Source organism: Camelina sativa, chromosome 18, assembly GCF_030686135.1.
Source record: "Camelina sativa cultivar CO46 ecotype springtype chromosome 18, ASM3068613v1".
NCBI lineage: Eukaryota > Viridiplantae > Streptophyta > Magnoliopsida > Brassicales > Brassicaceae > Camelina > Camelina sativa.
In genome coordinates, this window is record NC_141897.1 from 4,272,423 (window position 1) to 4,290,739 (window position 18,317).

The 18,317-nt window shown below is 37.8% G+C and overlaps 4 protein-coding genes and 1 pseudogene across 4 annotated transcripts; 3 read left to right on the forward strand and 2 right to left on the reverse strand.

Annotated features, from left to right (window-relative positions):
- On the forward strand, positions 1-2,167 carry LOC147921505 (uncharacterized). Its single transcript, XM_087497710.1, has 2 exons — positions 1-58; positions 901-2,167. The coding sequence occupies exons 1-2, from the start codon at positions 1-3 to the stop codon at positions 1,914-1,916; spliced, it is 1,074 nt and encodes a 357-aa protein (XP_087353836.1). The 3' UTR covers positions 1,917-2,167.
- A 15-nt stretch (positions 2,168-2,182) lies between these two features.
- LOC147921506 (uncharacterized) lies at positions 2,183-2,608 on the forward strand. The gene has a single exon (XM_087497711.1). It carries the CDS (start codon positions 2,183-2,185, stop codon positions 2,606-2,608), a length of 426 nt encoding a protein of 141 aa, XP_087353837.1.
- LOC147921507 (uncharacterized) lies at positions 2,288-5,950 on the forward strand (annotated as a pseudogene).
- A 2,911-nt stretch (positions 5,951-8,861) lies between these two features.
- LOC104760525 (homeobox-DDT domain protein RLT2) lies at positions 8,862-16,519 on the reverse strand. The gene is made up of 18 exons (XM_010483468.3): positions 15,712-16,519; positions 15,479-15,611; positions 14,951-15,385; positions 14,765-14,844; positions 14,276-14,674; positions 14,089-14,178; positions 13,841-14,005; positions 13,532-13,754; positions 13,321-13,421; positions 13,084-13,170; positions 12,842-12,994; positions 12,590-12,745; positions 12,306-12,515; positions 11,588-12,217; positions 10,407-11,498; positions 10,190-10,294; positions 9,859-10,110; positions 8,862-9,787 (listed from the first exon to the last, which is right to left on the reverse strand). The coding sequence occupies exons 2-18, from the start codon at positions 15,606-15,608 to the stop codon at positions 8,981-8,983; spliced, it is 5,115 nt and encodes a 1,704-aa protein (XP_010481770.2). The 5' UTR covers positions 15,609-15,611; positions 15,712-16,519; the 3' UTR covers positions 8,862-8,980.
- A 465-nt stretch (positions 16,520-16,984) lies between these two features.
- Positions 16,985-17,947, reverse strand: LOC104760526 (uncharacterized). Its single transcript, XM_010483469.3, has one exon. The coding sequence runs from the start codon at positions 17,540-17,542 to the stop codon at positions 17,087-17,089; it is 456 nt and encodes a 151-aa protein (XP_010481771.2). The 5' UTR covers positions 17,543-17,947; the 3' UTR covers positions 16,985-17,086.
- Positions 17,948-18,317: the final 370 nt, after the last annotated feature.

Here is an 18,317-nt window from a genome sequence, read left to right on the forward strand (position 1 = left end):
ATGTCGTATCATGCTTACTCTTCACCAAACGACATCACTTTCGTTTATTTTGTTGGAGGTTTTTACATCTTTTTCGTTTTCATATGTGAAATGTTAATATACATATTGTTTTGTTTATACAAAAAAAAAAATCAGCAAAATGAAAAAGAAAGTCTTCCACAAAGAGAGGTCTATTATTGAAAAGAAAAAAAATTGAAATATATGTAAAAAAAAGAAATGAAATGATATGCACAGATTTATAGAAAACAAAAAAACAAAATATGATGGAGACGAGACGTCGAGACAAGTGGGGGCGTCGAAATTGACCTTCTCGTGAGCCATATTTGGATAATGCTTCCTTTTAATCTCTTTCTCTTCCCATCTCATTCAATCTACATGGTTTGATTAATTACTATTGGGGATATGAATTGAATTATGTCAAAGAGATTGACTTTGAATCATAAGATTACAATTATATGTCATATAAACAAGTAACATACATGTAGCCATGTAGGTAACGTACATGTTAAAACATTTCAACTAATAAGCTGCTCGTACTAATCAAATTGGTTATTCATAAAAGGAAGACAAAGTCAAACAAAGAGAAAGAGAGAGGAGAACAAAGCTTAAATATATGACAAATAATAAAAAGAAAATGGTTCACAAAAGGAAAGAAAAATACAAATCACATGTGGAGCGTTGTAATAATTGAAGTCTTTACCAAAATTTACAAAAAAAAGTGTCTAAACCACTATAGATTAAAAAAAAGAAAAAAAAATTCTCTCTCGGCGATTTTCTTTCTCTAAGCGATTTCTTGACTTTTCGCGAATTTTTTTCATCGCCTTATGTTAATCGGTGATTCAGCCTTTCACCGCCAATGAATTTCTCATTTTAGCTAAGGATAACCTTCTCCTATCATAGCAGATCAAGATATTTGGATTAATCTTCAAAACTTAAATCTGGGTTCGGATCGCACTCCACTTCAATTATCGGGTGAAGCTCGTAGGAAATGGGAAGAGGAGCATGCTCTCAGTCTCGTGGTTAAAGGTATCCATCCTTCACAAAACCCAGCTGGAATAAAATTCATGATGCCGAAGATCTGGAGATTGGATGGGAGAGTAAACAGTAAAATTAATGAAGATGGAACAGTCCATTTTTTCTTCAAGCAAGCCCACCACCTTAATACTGTTTATGAAGGAGGCCCCTGGACCTACAAGGATTGGCTGGTAATAGTTGATAAGTGGTTTAGGAGACATTACCCCGATTACCTTCGTGTTCTTAAATTTTGGGTAAAAATTCACAATATCCCGGATGACTCTAGGAATAACCGTGCGATCACTGAAATTGGGGAGATATTAGGATCTGTAGAGGAAGTTGTTATCCAAGAACCTAATATAAATCAAGCTGGGGAGGTTATGGTGAGGGTTAAAGTTGATGCTACCAGTAGACTCATATTTGCTCGCTTCTTCTGTTTTGAGGATCAGAGTGAGCCTACCCTTGTCAAATTTACTTTTGAAAAGCTTAGAAAGTTCTGCACTACATGTGGTAGTCTCTCCCATCTAGATGCAACATGCTTGGTTCATGATCAACAGATTGAAAATAGCCCCATCCCAGAACCTGCTGATGCTACAATGGGAGAAACAGCTAGTTCCAATCCCAATTATGAAAACTTAGAACAACATCTTCAGATGGATCAAGAAAGAGATCTTATGGATCTTATAATCCCGGAAGCTGCTCAACTACATCCACGCCAGCCTTTGACGATCAACGACGCAATCTCAACCTCTGTTGATGTACTCGAGCGAGGGACGAAGCATAAATTTCATCAGACAAGTGAGGATAAGGAAGCATCGACTTCTAAAAGGAAACCAATCGAACAAACTGTGAACAAAGCTTTAGGGGAGGTGGAAACCCCGAAGCCACCATCCCCAAGATGAAGATACTGCACTGGAATTGTCAAGGGCTGAGGAACCCCTTGACAATTCCTTATCTCAAGGATATCAACCGTAAATATAGATTTGATATCCTCTTCCTCATAGGAACTAAGAATAATGATGTGTTTGTACAGAAGCTTGGTGAAGAACTCTTTTTCTCTCAGCACTTTTTGATCCTTCCCAATGGGCTTAGTGGAGGGTTAGCAATATTTTGGCGGAATACGGTAAAGTATGATTTCCTCTCAACCCCAACACTTTACCACACTGATATGTCTATTACCGAAGGGCCATCGACTTTTTGTTTAACCTACATTTATGGTAATCCGGAGAGAAAACCACGGCAGTCGCTTTGGCAAACTCTAGAGAATCTGGCAGTGGAAGGGTTTTACCAGAATAGATCAAGAGTAGTTTTGGGAGATTTCAATGAGCTTGAAAACAATTCAGAAAAGCTTGGGGGTCCTCCTGAACCAGAATGGCAATTGATCAACTTTATGAGGTTGTTGAGTGCTTCAGGTCTTCATGAGGTTAAAATATATGGTGGACCATATACTTGGATAGGCAACAGAAGCATCGGTACCATTAAGTGCAAATTGGATAGAGTACTAGCAACTGCAGATTGGAGAGAGCAATTCCCGAAAGCCATTGCACAACTGCTTGATTGGGTGGGCTCTGATCACAAGCCACTACTGCTCTAAACAGACGACAACCAATGGAGGGGAATCAAGCTATTTAGGTATGATAATCGGTGGCGATCAAATGAAGAAGTTCAAAGGCTTATTCAGCACACATGGAATCAAGAATGTCAGCAGTTACCACCATATCAGTTCAGAGAAGCGCTGTTGAGATGCATGAATAGTCTGTCTCGCTGGAAGTCGAACCAAAACCTTAACTCAAGGAAAAACATCCAGCAACTGCGTCTGGATCTCCAAACAGCATATGCTTCCCACCATGTTGATTTTCACTATGTTACTGATTTAAAGCTTAAATTGCAACAAGAATACAGGAAGGAAGAGGAGTACTGGTGTTCCAAAAGCAGAATACAATGGATGAATGCGGGAGACAAAAAAACGAAATTTTTCCATGCAAAAACCAAGCAGAAAAGAAGTTACAATCAAATTACCTCTATTCAAGATGCAAATGGGAATGTACATCAAAAAAATGAACATGTTCAGGAGGTAATAAACTCATATTTCTCTGACCTCTATTCATCTTCAGGCAGTGAACACCTTGATGCCATCCTCCAGCATTTGAAACCAAGAGTCACACAGGAGATGAACCAAGCACTTACTGCCTCAGTAACTGAGAAAGAAATCTATGATGCTCTTTTTAGCATGAATGTTGACAAGGCACCAGGTCCTGATGGTCTAAGCGCGGGCTTCTACAAATTTCACTGGAGTGATATTAAACCAGGTGTGATTAAGTTTGTTAATCGTTTTTTTGATACTGGTTATCTAGACCCGCAACTAACCCATACACACATCTGCCTTATTCCCAAAATTGCTTCACCCACCCAAGTAAAAGATTTTAGACCGATTAGCTTATGCAATATAGCATATAAACTAATCTCTAAAATTTTGGCAGAAAGCTGAAACCCTGGTTGCACTCTCTGATATCTGAATTTCAATCTGCATTTATCCCTGGCAGATTAATTACAAATAATATTATTGTTACTCATGAGCTCCTCCATTCATTGCGTACAAAAAAAATCAAGACTCCCTTCATGGCTTTAAAGTTAGATATAGCCAAAGCATTTGATAAGGTTGAATGGAATTATATTAAGGCTATTCTAAAAAGGTTAGGTTTTGCAGACAAGTGGTGCCAATGGATCATGAAGTGCATCACAACAGTCTCCTATTCAGTGCTACTTAATGGTTCCCCCCTCTAAACAGCTCATACCACAAAGAGGTCTTCGACAAGGTGACAATTTCTCACCTTATCTCTACTTGCTTTGTACAGAAGGACTATCAGCTTTAATTACACAAGCAGTCAAAGTGAATCACATTCATGGTTTCAAAGCAAGTAGGAATGGCCCTGTTATATCCCATATGTTCTTTGCTGATGATTCCATTCTTTTTTGTAAAGCTGATGAAGAAGAATGTCAAAGAGTTATCAATCTACTAAAGATTTACGCAGCAACATCAGGCCAAAATGTCAACTTCCAAAAGTCAGCTATTTAATTTGGTAAGACTGTTCACCCAGACATCCAACAGAGTATTATGAATTCTCTAGGGATCAATAAAAATGGTGGGTTTGGGAAATATCTGAGTTTACCAGAAGCGATAGGGCGAAATAAAGCAAATATTTTTGCTTATATATCACAGAAAGTGCAAAATAAGTTGAATAACTAGTAATCTAATCTCTTATCTCCCGGAGGGAAGGAAGTTTTGATTAAAGTGGTTGCTACTGCTCTTCCTACTTATGCAATGTCCTGTTTTTTGCTACCTCAGAAAATCATAAATCATCTTACAAGACAAATCAGGAAGTTTTGGGCCAAGATGACCAAACTGAAGCAATATGGAGGAATGGAATTCAAAGATCTTCATCAATTCAACATTGCCTTATTAGCAAAACAGGCATGGAGAATTCTCAAAGAGCCTCAATCCCTTCTTGCAGGAGTCCTCCAAGCTAAATACTTCTCACAATCGGTGTTGACGGATGCAAAGTTGGGACATCGACCTAGTCATGCCTGGAGGAGCATATACCAAGGTATACAACTAGTTAAACAAGGCCACAAATGGAGAATAGGAGATGGTAATACTGTAAGAATATGGCAAGATCCGTGGATTGATAACCCTCCTCGACTAGTTAGGAGAGCGAATTCGAATCAGACAAATCCCAACTCGCTTAAGGTGGTGGATCTTCTTACACCAAGTACAAACCAGTGGAGTGAGGAGAAACTTCGCAAATTAGTGCATCCACAAGATATTAGTCACATCCGGAGAATCAGACCACGTTTCGTCAAGGTACCTGACATGCCTATATGGACATTTACAAAAAATGGTCAGTATTCAGTAAAATCAGGCTACCATCAACTCACCAAAGTGGATGAAGAGTCTATCCTAACCGCAAGTACACTTTGGAAATCATTGTGGTCTTTATTTGTCCCACCAAAAATCAAGCACTTCTGGTGGAGAGCCCTTAATAATGCTCTTCCGGTTGCTGAGACATTGGTATTAAGGAATATCAATATTCCACGAGAATGTCACCTTTGTGGAGAAGCACAAGAGACCATCATTCACCTCCTTTTCCACTGCAGAATATCAAGAGAAGTTTGGGAGCTTTCTCATGTGCCTATTAATGCAGGTCAGTTAGACTCTCACAAGTCTCTTGCTAAAATATTTCAGCTTCTCATTTCAAGGAAAAACATAGCCTCTCCAAAGGAGTACATTTTCCCGTTCATTGGTTGGTGGATTTGGAAAGCCCGCAATGACCTTATTTACAATAGCAAAAGATGGTCCATTCCTGATATCAGACGCAAAGCTCTCACGGATTTTAGTTTATGGAAGGAGGCGAACAATGGATCGTTGATTCATGGCAATAAGCATGAACAGCAGGAGAAGACTAATATGGTCACCAATAGAGCTGCTTTGAACCAAACTAACATATTCTATTGTTATACAGATGGATCATGGTTAAATAATCAAAGCAGAGCTGGGATAGGATGGGAACTACATAATGCCCAGGGCAAATGTATTCTCAAAGTATCCTCATCAATTGAGCCCACCAATACATCTCTTGAAGCAGAAGCTATTGCGATCAAAGAAGCGCTCATCCATGTCAAACGTTTGGACTACAAACCAATAGTATTCTGTGGAGATTCGAAGACCATTTATACATACCTTCAGAAAGCTAAAGAGCAAGGCAAGCCACCGGATGAGTTTGCAGAAATTCAAGGCCATCTGGATGACATACTTGAATTGTCCACCAGTCTTCATCATTTTACTTTTATCAATAGGACATCAAATGTATCTGCTGATGCATTAACAAAAAAAACTAGAATTGTAAACTCTCCTATGATTATCTCTTGGTTTAGTTAATCTTGAAAAACTATGTACCTCTTTATTTAAATGGTAAGAAACGTTGGCCGACAACAAAAAAAAAAAAACACTATAGATTAACAAGAGATAATCCACAAATTTGGAATACTTTAGTTCAAAACATGTAGCATCAAATGTTTTTCAAAAAGGTTTATACTATAATATAAACCTTTCCCAAAAAAAAAAATGTGCCATCAAAATTGTTCTGCACGTAACATTCTTCAAATGTTTAATCAATTTGGATAGTGTTTTATCTAATTAAAACAGGTCTTTAATCAATTTACAAACCATTGCTTTTTTAAGTAAGAAATTTTTTTTTTGACCCGCAAACATAATAGAAATTATAGAAAACCAATTAACTAGTAATGGTATGTAATTATTCTTACGACACATTTATGTCATAATGATGAGAATTATGAAGTACAAATAATTCAATGCGTTTTAATTGCCCATCAAATCAAATTAAGCTGACGCATAATTGTGAGGGACATGAATTGTAACATTTTTGGCATTTAGGTCCTACTTCTATCAATAATGTTTGAATATCATTTTCTTAATTAAATGACATTCGACAGAAATGTAGAAATCGTCGTACTTGTGTTATTCGAAATTGGAAAGATAACTCTGAACCTTACAGATTTTTTCACTAATTTTTTTTCTTCACCATTTTCCAACATTTTTCTACCCTCTATTTTCTTAAAGTTATTTACAATGGTTTGTAAAATATAAATTCTCTTCTCTCCTATATAAAACACTAATTGAGTGACATTTTTTATATAGTATTATGTTGTTTTTTAGTTGTAGAGACAAATTTCAGTGTCGAGTTTTAATGAGAGAATTTTGAATGGTCATTAGCTTTGAAGTAAGAAAAATTAAAGATTTTTTTTTTTTTGTGTAAACAAAAATGGTCACTAGGTCAAAACACATAAAATATGAAGAATATCATATATTTTAGTCTTATGTTTGTTTACCATAGAGTTTTCATTAGACATATTTATTTTCATACTTATCTCTTATCATTATCACAAAGAAAGAGAACGGTATAACGATAAAGAGAACTGTTAACTCTCGAATTTTGATCTTAGTTAAATCTACAACGACAAAAAGTAGACGTATCTCTCAAATTGATAGTTTAACTGCTATAAATTTTACATATATATATTTTTTGTTTCTTGATTTAATCCATGTTCTTGAAGATGAAATGAGAATCCATAATTCCTAACAGCTTCCGATTAAATCTTAACTACGTAAACTTTGTTATGTTCATCCTTCAATATATAAAATCGATGGTAAAGAAAGTCTTTTCTTAGATGTACTACTAGAGGATAGTGGACGGGCACTTTAAAAGGCATTAGGACATGCACAATATGGTGTTTATTTCGGAGAGAACTTTTATGTAATATGCTGGATTTGTTCAACAAATTAGGACATTTGAATACCAAATACGTAGTGAAACATGTCAGGTAAAATCACTCTTATATATATTGTCCATTTCCGATTATAGTTTCTTTTATTAGGCCATCAGTCTCGATTTTATAACCATTCCAAATCCATTGTACCAGCCTACCAGGCAAATTCCTCACTTGAACTATCAGTGCATATGTGTAGTACTACTATATATTACTAATATTCATGAATCTATATAATTTGAAATACTGATTTACTATGTTAGTATATTTTAGATGATTTTTTTTTGTTTTTGTTAAAGAATAATTTGATATCAACAATTACTTTCGAGAGTATCAAAACAAAATTGGATAACTTAAATTTAAAGCTACTTTTGAGTTTTTAGTTTTGAGTTTTGATAATCATAATATTTAAAATTTTTATTTGTATTTCTAATTCCTAATAAATAATTTACTAAAATGTCAACTACTTAACATTTACTTTCAAATTTTGTTTTGAATAATTTTCCGATCATATAAGAAAAATACTTAATTCATTTCAGCTCAACAAATAAAATAAAGAAACTAAGCACACTGAACACATACAAATTTTCTTTGGCAAACAAGTGTACTCATAAGCTACCGTTTAAAAATTATACTCCCTCCGTTTCAAAATATAAGATATTTTAGAGAAGTTTTTTGTTTCACAATATATGATGTTTTCAGGTTTCTATGCAACTTTTAGATTAGTTTAGTATTTTATATTATGCAGTATTGATTTTGATTGGTTGAACTTGTTAAAAGTAAAGACTTCTTAATCTGCGTGCTTTAGTTAAACATCTTATATTTTGAAACAAAGAGAGTATAATACAAAAAGGAAAGTTTATGAAATTTGTCTTTCAGTGTTTACAAAAGAAGTCGTAAATTTACATATAAGACACCATCTTAAACTTGTAAAACAAAGAATAAAAAAAAAAAAGTGATATATTCGAAATTTCTTGAAAAGTTATGAAACTTTTTCTTGAAAATGTAATGATTAAAATACTAGTTTTCCATTTACATGATTGAGATGATATTTTTCTATTATAAAAAAATCAGGAAATGGTGTGATATGTGGAGAAGATAGTTTTGTCTTTCATATGTGCCATGAGAGGCGAGCAGTTCTTTGTCTGTAAGCTCGTAGAGAGACATATGCACAACGTCGTTCTCAGTCCCACTCTATGTCACTCTTTACAGATCCCAAACTCTTTGATTCTTTTATTCTTTCCTCTACTTTACAACACAACATGTACAACACCAACAAGGCAACAATAATGTTACAACGTCACAAATTTACAATCACAACAATAATAGCTAGATTTCACGGTTCCTGTTTTGATAGTACTACTACTGTAATACACACCAAGTTCTAGAAACATGCGTTGCATGAGATAAGGTTTATGGTTTATTTTGGTACTGAATCGAATAGAATTAGATTAACCAGAGCTAAACCGGACCAGAACCTAGTTATAAACTTGTAATGCAAATGAGACAAAAGGGTCACATTGACGTTACCTTTAAAAAAAAAGGGTTAACGAAACTGTTAAACTAAAAGAAGAATACAAAGAGAAAAAAGAAAGCTTCGTAGTTTCTGTCTAATAATCAGTTAACGATAATCAGAAGACGATGAAGATGTTAGATCAGGATCATCGAACATAAACCTTTTCCGAGCTGCATCGTTGCTAATCTCCGGCTGCTCTCTTCTACCAAATGAATCATCGTTTATGTAATTTACGTCCATTTTCGTGTTCATGTCTTCTTCTTCCTCTTCTTCTTCGTCTTCTTCTTCTTCTTCGTATTCAACATCACTATGTAAGCTAAACTCACCCCTACCTACTAATTTACTTGATTCACCGGCGTCATCAAAATCATCCATCGGAGCCATGACCTCATCATCATCATAGTCTTTATACTGAAACGATCTCCCTGAGCTGCTAGCTTCCCCGTCATCATCCTGCAGTTCAGGCGTCTCGATCCAATCGTCTTCGTTATCAGGAAGAGTGGTTCTGGCGGTTACAGCAACTTCCTTAGCCAGACGTCCTCCTACTACTTCATTAGATATACCTAGCGTTCCTTTCGTCGGTCTCTTCCGGCCTTTGGTGCTGCTACGCCGTCCATTCTTTTTACTCCGTGGTTGAGCTCTCGGTCTCAACATAGTTTCTCCATTTGTGTTTGCTGCACCTCGTGGCGGTCTACTAGAAGAAACTGAAACTGCCGGTTTCTTGCCATTTCCACCACTGCCACGGGAACGAGGCCGGCCACGTCCTCGTGCTGGTCGACCTCCTCTCCCAGAGCTCGACACACCACCTACACCAGGATCTATCCAGTTATCTTCTTGCGTGTAACCACCTTGCACCGGAGTCTCCATCACGTCCTTTTCTGGAACGTTTCTCAGAAGATTTGTCTCCAATCCCTTGTAAAACAAGAAAACTTTCAGTGTGTGAATAACGAAAATATCAGCATTCGTTGTTGTTATATACTTACCACGAGATCTTCGGATTCTTTGTCTTTTAGGGGATCGTTGTTTTGATCAGGTGTGTACACAATCGCACTGTCAAATTCAAAGAGTCTCAAAGCTACACCTCCCGTTGTCTTCGGTATCCACGGTAGTACATTAACCACGCAAGTTGAATCGCTGGCGAGAGCTTCTTCTGGTAAACCCAAGAGTTCAGAAGTTGTTTCAAAGTTTGAAGACAGGAAATCTCTCTTTAGTGAAACCTCTAACGTTGTGAGAACCTGAAAGAAGCAGTTTTCACAGAATCAGAATTGTCCACAAGATTACTATGAATCATTGCACCAGTTTGGAAATACGAACCTGATTAAGTTCTTCGGGGGAACTTGATGACAACAACTTCAGACCCCAAGATTTCCTATGATTCTCTGTCCAAAACGCTTCAAGTCCTTCGGGTGGAAGAGAAGCCTGTCCATCATGGCCAAGAAGAATTGCAATACCCATTAGCCCTAAAACCGATTTGGCCTTGGATACGTTAGTAAGTTATGTAATAAGTAAGGAAAACTCTAGAAAAACTCACTTCGACAAGTGCTAACTGAATCTTGAGTAGTCTTATTCTAAGAGGAGACGAGATCGAGCTACGCAAGATAAAGCCAGTATCTCCTCCTCTCGAATAATCACCGAGTTGAGCCACTTGGTCAGCAAAACACAACTCACCAACATCCGGACTAGCACGCATTTGTCCACAACTAGGACAGCAAATATCCTCGACTAAGTGTAGTTCCGCACAAGTTCTGCATATGCGAAAAAGCGGACTGCTTTGCTTGGCACCGTACTTAAATGCAGATAAGGCACCCGGATGCAGCATATTATCCCACATCCACTTTTCAAAACTCTGGAACCGTTGCAATACACTGCATCTCTCAATGGCGTTACTATCCCCTAGCTCGATCTTAAACGTCGTCGAGATCTCTGCAGTATCAAAATCCAAGCTAGAAGATACAGAACACAACCCGGGATTTGCTTCCACATTCTTCCTCACTGCTTCCTTGAAAGATGCTTCGATCTTCAGCAACATAAAGTGTAAATGTGATTCTCGTACACCGCGAACGTCTAGTGACTTTACCAAGTAATCAAAGTCCTCTTCCGAATCAATGAGCCTCCATCGGCCATCCTGAAGTTCCACAAATATTCTACCACAACCAGGATCATTTCGAGAGGCAGAAGCTGAAAACCGCCAATAGCGATTACGTCTTCGATCTTGACCTAACGGAAGCGACCTATATACATATAGCTCTTCGGCTTTATACCCAACATACGCTTTTAACTGTGCACGCAGCCTTTCACGGTCCGCTGTGTAGCCCCCTTGCTGCTGATACTGCAAATTCTCCATTCCAGATACATTGTCTTGCAACTGTAAGCTTGGTCCTGCGATCACGTTATTCACATCCATCTGTGGTAGACCCAACGGGTCCTGTGAGGAGATTGGAGTCACATCTGCTGATGAATTTTCTTGATTTCCAGAAGCAGGGGTTGAGCTATTAAGCCCCGGCTTTGCTGTTGGGTATGAAAGGTAATTCGCTCGAAGCAAAGACTCTTCTTTCCAGCGCTTGTCAAGTTGCACTTCACCCCACATCTGTTTCTTTAACGCACTCGCAACTTCCAACCGTTCCTTCACGCAACACAAAGAATCTAATTATGGTAAAAGAGTAAAGATAAATGCAAGCTCACGACTATTTTTCAAGATAAGAAAATAAATACCTCGAGGGCGACTCGTATTGTGTTTCCTTCGATGGCAATACCAATCAGAGCAACAAGTGCATTTAAACGTTCCTCGCTGCTGAGATTCGAGTAATCTCCTTCTACGAGTCCTTGAACCCACTGTTCCCCAAGTTTGCTCTCGTCAAAACAAGCACTGTCTGCATCGTTTGCTACCGCATCCTCTAGAGATTGACCAACTAAAATGTCATCTCTTTTCTCATCTTTAATATCCTCAGGGAGAGAGGGAGTAAGAGGCAGTCCTGCTTTGGTCTTCCCATTTTCCAACACTGATTCAACTTTGACTGAGTTTTCTATATCCAGAGCATCAGGATCTTCCTTTTTAGGGTTCAAATCCATCTCTGGGTCATCTCCGACATCGCTTTCAGAGTCTTCATCTCTATCAGCGTCATCAACATCTTCCACATCAGTAATGCCGCTCTTGAATGCACGTATTCTCTCTCTCGCTTCAGCAAGTATAGTCTCAGCACCACCTGCTTCCTTTCTATAGGAAGCACGAACACAGTACGTAGAAGGAGCTACCCTCTCAAAGAGTTTTGTATCCCGTGACAACGCAGCAGCAACCGAGGCTTCAGGTGTCCTACTCGTCGTTAGATCCCTCAATCCTGATTTCTATGATCAATAAGAAAGAAAACGAGAATGAAACACAACGGGAGTTAAATAATAAAATCAAGAGAAACAATCTTTAGACCATCTTTACCTGAATCTTCTCTGCAACATCAAGAATGGTCAAACCTTTTTCACCTTCGAGAGATAGAACATGAAATGCAGCAAATTTAACAGTGCCTGGAGTCAAACGATGCCGTGAACGTTTCGGATTAGAAAGTCCTCTTTCTTGCATCTTAGCAAAAGCATTCTCAGCTGCTACTCCTTTCCTTAGGTTGAAAATCACATTCTCAGAGTCGTTGGCCTGCACTTGAAGAGAAACAGAAATCACAATATAGTAGAAAACCCAAAATTAACGGGATACTTTAAATTACACACCTCATTCTCATCATGAACAGATACAGTCTTAATGTTCCTTTTTTTCAGTTGTGGTCCTAACCCGGCAGAGAGAGCAAGTTGCCTCAAAATTTCAGGCCATGTAAAAACATTCAAGTTTCGTCTCCAGCTGCGTATATCAAAACCCCACGCATATGCCTAATCCCAAAAAAATTCATCATACTTTACATTAGGAGGAATAGGAGAAATGTCTACATTAGAATTGAAAGAAGTACTAAAATGGCGTAAACTTACACCCTCCACGACATGAGGATGACCCCCTCCAGGATTAGAAGCAGTATTCTGGTTTGCTCCAACACCGGTTAAAAGCGTTCTTGTAACACCCTCGATATCTTTGATAATGGTCTTCAAGAGAACAATGTGTATCTCTCCCATTAGCCGTGGATCCTACACGACCAACAAGGAAAAGTTTAGATAAGCAATCCTGTTTAGATCTAACCGTATCTGACTTAAGAGAGATAGAGAGAAACACTTACATAGTCATGGAATGCCTGAGCAAACTCGTCTAGGGTAAATGGCCAAAGACCAAAAACATCCGCGAAAGTGATTAAGAATCTCCACACCTAAACGATTTCAACCAAATTTAAAAAACAAGTTAAGAGAGTGACTAAACTAAAGTCAGAAATCGTCTCAATGTATATAGTCAAGTTTGTTACTTCTGTTGAAATCAATGCATGAAAAAGTTAAGGACAAGTTAAATGGGAAAAAGTCACCATTAGAAGATTCGCAACATTCTCATCAGAACCATTCCATGGCTTGACTGTAAAGGGCTTTTTCAATTTTACAGATGATGGGGGAAATAGCACCTGCTTGTCTGAAAGAATATAATCCATGAGATGAATGTAAGCTGCAATTCTCAAAACTAGCTAAAAAGAATCAGAAAAAGATAAATGACAGTTAAGATAGAAAGAGTTAATGATTCACCTCTATATTCATCAAGATTTTGTAGAGTTTCAAAGTCAAGAGCGAGCATTGAAGGCAATCCTTTGGTTAACGCAGCAACCTCCATGAGTTCTAAGCGTTCATCTTCAATAAGTTCCATAGATTCCTTTGCAATCTTACGAGCAATGGCCCTCTCGTTAGCAGCTTTAAGCCTTGCAACCTCTTTTTCTCTACGCATCTCTTCTTTTTGTCGCATTTTCTCAGCCTAATTCATAACACGAGGGTGCATGAGGAAAAAATATTTCAACCGAGTTCTCAAGAAACTTAAAGGTAGCGCATATTTCACATTACCCTCATTGTTTCTTTCTTCAAGAACTTCTCTCTTCGCTGCAACTCTCGCATCTGCTCTTTCATAAACCTCTCTTCCTCTCTCTGCCTTTCACGTAAAAGACGTTCTTCCTCTTTCCGTCTTTCACGATCTTGCCTCTCCATTTCTTTCCTTAATTGCTCTTCTCTCTGCATAATCAACACACACAATGAAAACAAACAACAAATTACTGTTACTAAAGTATGTGCTTAGCTTAAATCAAAACAAAGACCTTTCGCCTCAGCATATCTTGTTTCTCAAGTTCTCTTCGGATTCTCTTCTCATGCGCCTCAAGTTCCCGAGATATTCTTGCTTCTTCATTCTACAGTGAATATATCAGGAAGATAAAAAATGATGATGACGATGACCAGCTTTATTTACAGAGCAAAAAATTCACAGAGAAAGCCTTTTTTACAAACCTTGCGTTTTCTCTCTAATTGCAAAGCATCATCATCTTCATCCTCATTACCAACTTCTCTCTCTGATTTCACAAAAGGATCCTCATGAATCGGGTGATCATTTAAGTTTCTTTGTGCAGGAGTATCCATGTAGCTTTTCTGATACGGTGAGTCATATTCTGGCAAGTTAGGCGAATAGACATGCCCTGGCTTCCCTTGATGAGTTGCAAGATTCAAATTTGGTATCTGAGGTGAAATTTTATAGTCATCCCTATGTCCAGCAGACACCACTGAACCCCTCATAACCGAAGCATCAAGTGGAACTCCATAATGATGTGACGGAGAAACTCTTTCGGAATGATCAGTCCTTGAAGATGGCAGGTCAGGAAGGAACTGATATTCACGAATGGGCCTCACATCCTATAAAGAGAAGATGACAAATTACTGAGAACAAAGGAGAAAAAGACTTGAGTAGTAACTAGTAACAACAAATCACGAAACAAAACTAACTTTATTGGGTTTGACATCGGATCGAACATATAAGCTGGTCTCAAAAGCTTGCCTACTCGCTTTACGATGGCTTGGCATCTCTGTTCCACACCAAAAAAAAGTATACATTTTCATTTCGGTTAATAAGTGAATAGCTAACTGAAACAACATTTGTATCAATTCCAAGAAGCGGAATGTAGTGTATACCAATAGGCATGCCAAATGCACCAGGGGGTAAAGGATCAAACTCCATTCCAAGAATGGGTCCGTTATCTCTCAAACGCTCTCCAAGTTGAGCCTCCATATAGCCAACAGCTCTAACCTCAGCAGAAGAGGGTTCATTAAACCGCCTAACAACAGTCACAACACCACTACCACTACCACCACTAACTCGAGCGGCTCTCCTAGAATCAAACTCATTTCCCGCCACCAAATCAGCGGCATTGACGGCTGGTTTAGGGGATTCAACAGCCATTGGTGTTGTTATCAACTCCTTACGCTGACGTTTGCTGCTAGGCGTAGTAGTAGTAGATTTCCGGTCTTTAAGACGGCGGTGACAAAACCACATCTGTAACTGCCTGTCTGAAAGATTCAGTTTCACTGAAAGATCCGCTCTTATAGCTTCCGAAGGATAAGGCTCAGCTGACCAACACAAAATTAAACACTCACTTTAAAATAAAATAAAAATAAAAATTAAGAAACTTTTTAAAGAAGAATGAGAAACAAGAAAGCAACCTGCATAAGTGGTTTCAAGAACTTCAAGCTGAGCAGCAGTTTTCATTTTCCGTTTAGACTTACTCTCACCACCTTCTTCAGGTGTTGTTTTAGTATTCTTCACAGTTGCTTCATCAGACCCACCTTCCATTTCCTGCAAAAAAACAAACAAATCCCCAAAATCCCAAAATTAGAAACCCTAGAATCAACAACCACTCTAAAAAAAACATGAAATTGACTACAAAAAAACTTACTTAATATTGGTAGTGAGAAACAGAGACACAGATCAAAAAAAGGTTGAGACTTTGAGGAGGAAACTAAAGAAAGATTTGTGGGTTTTGCTCAGAGAAGAACATATCTGAAGAAGAAGAAGAACCACAAAGGGTTGGGGTTGGGGAAAGGATTTGATTATTTTGGTTTGACGAAAAAGAGGAGAAGAAGTAAAGAAGAATAAAAATCTTTCCACCAAAAAAAAAGAAAAGAGAAGGAAAAAAAAAACTTTCTCTCTCTCTCTAATGCGAATGTGATTGGGAATTTTCACACAAATAAAATCAAAAACATTAAACATTAGCAATATCGACAAGATCATTAATAAAAACAACGAAGAGAACACTTTTAATATTAAAAGAAATAATACTAATAAGAAATCACGAAGAAGAACAGCAACTACTAAAGAACGAACAACACCAACACCAACAACAGTGCTTCTTTTCTGACTATTCGTTTCTATCATAATCACAATTTTTTTTTCTTCTTCCTTTGGATATTTTTATTGAAAAATTATTAAAAAGAAATTTGATATTGGATTGTGTGAATTGATTGAGAGACGAAGAGGAAAAAGAAATGAAAAAAAAAAGGTTTTTAAAAATTTAATTTTTAAGACTTTGGAGAGAGTTGTTTGGTGAATTGTCAGATATGCTCTTTTCTTTTCTTTTTTTTTTTTTTCTTTTTTTTTTCTTTGGTGGGTTTTTGGGAAAATCGAGGGGGTTTGATTCAGGGCTCGCATTTCTCTCTCTTTGTTTCTCTCTCTCTCTTGAAAATTAAATTTTGGTTTTTAAATATATATTTTTTTTCTTTCTTCGGACTTGTGTTTTGTCGCTTCTGTTTGGGTTTGGACCTGACGCTGCCATTTGGGTAATAAAACCGACCGCATATGTGTTTTGTGGTTCCATTGATTCGGTTCTTTTAAAAGCCCATTATCCACATAAGCCCATTTACAAGCTCGTTTACTTCATTATGCTTTAGGTCACTGACATTTCATTATGCTTTAAGGTCAATGAATGACATTGGCAAGCGTGAACTTTCAATTTACATGTTTGGTAATGGTACTAATGTTGTAATGTGAACTTTGTGTTTTTACCGCAACCGCTCCGCAGTGATGTGGAATAAGCCACACTCAAGAACACACACTCCCCTCATTGAGTTTTTAACATAGGATCCATGAACTAGAACCAATTCGAATACCCCAACAACGCTCATCATATAACAACAACATTGGTGCTTGGTTGTTACATTGACAATATGAGATAATTCAAATATCTTTCTTTCTATAGCAAAGAAACAAATTACATTCCATTGTAACAAGTAACAAAAACAACACAACATTACATAGAAAAACGAAAACTAGCTTCATGATTCTGATTCAGCTTCAGTCACTTTCTTAACCTTCTTCCTAAAGATGTAAACATCAGTTTCCTCGTAAGCATACTCATGATGAAGATGCTCATGAGGAACCTTCTCAATCCTAAAAACGACGTCGCACATCTCCCAAAACAGCTTATCAGCTTCCGGCGACCTAATCTGATACCCTAACAACACCGCACCATCATCCGCCAACAGCGACTCCATCGCCGTCACCAGCTGCCCTACAGATTCCTCGATATACACAACATCCGCCGCGATCACGAGATCGAACGGCGGATTCAACGCCGAGATCTGGTCTCTATTGTTCCAATAAACAACAGAGGCTTTAAGAGATTTACCTAGCGCCGCTTTGTTCCGTTTCAGATTGTGTTTTAGCGCCGGCATGACTGGTGCGATGTCTGTGAGCACGATCTCCGTTAGACCTAGTAGGTGAAAAGCCATCACTGCGACTCCGCATCCGGTTCCTAGCTCGACGCCGCGACGACGGCGGAAATCGAAGAGTTCGGCGTATGGATTCGGAGTTGTTGATGATGATGAGTCTAGTGTGGACCATCGCTCGGCGAATTTGGAGAGGATTAGTGAGCATGGTCATACGGATGTACCGACGTGCATCGAGCCATTGTCTTGTTGGATTGAGAGTTTTGTTCCGTTCACCGTCAGATCGATCACCGGAGAATCTGTAAATTTCATTTCTCTTCTTCGATTTTTTTTTGTTTTCCTCTCTCTCTCTTAAACACTAACTTTGTGGTGTGTATTGGAAATTAGGGCTTTCGTTTTATTTACTAATGGGCTTCTTTATGGGCTTGAATTTGTTATGTAACCCAACAGTTTTGAACGTTGAGATAAAAAGAATTTGAGTGGTGGTTTCCTTTTGTTTTGTTAGGATTTTTAACTTGGGTTTGATGATGATGATGACTGATTAGATTGTGGTCGTCCAAGTGGCCAAAGCCGAACACAAGTAGTGATTTTTGTTCGCAATGGAAATAGACACATCGAACATGTAAGATCCACTACGCCATCATATACGAATTCAAAATTATACACTTCTACACAAGTTTCACATGTTTTGAACTAGTTATAAACTTATCATACATATACTTTTCGGCCGTAAAAGTAATGCACAACACACAAAATAATAATATGAGATCATTGTAGTTGAATGTGTTTAGAACATAACCACTGTTAAAAGTGCCCTATATATACTGAGTTTGTGCAA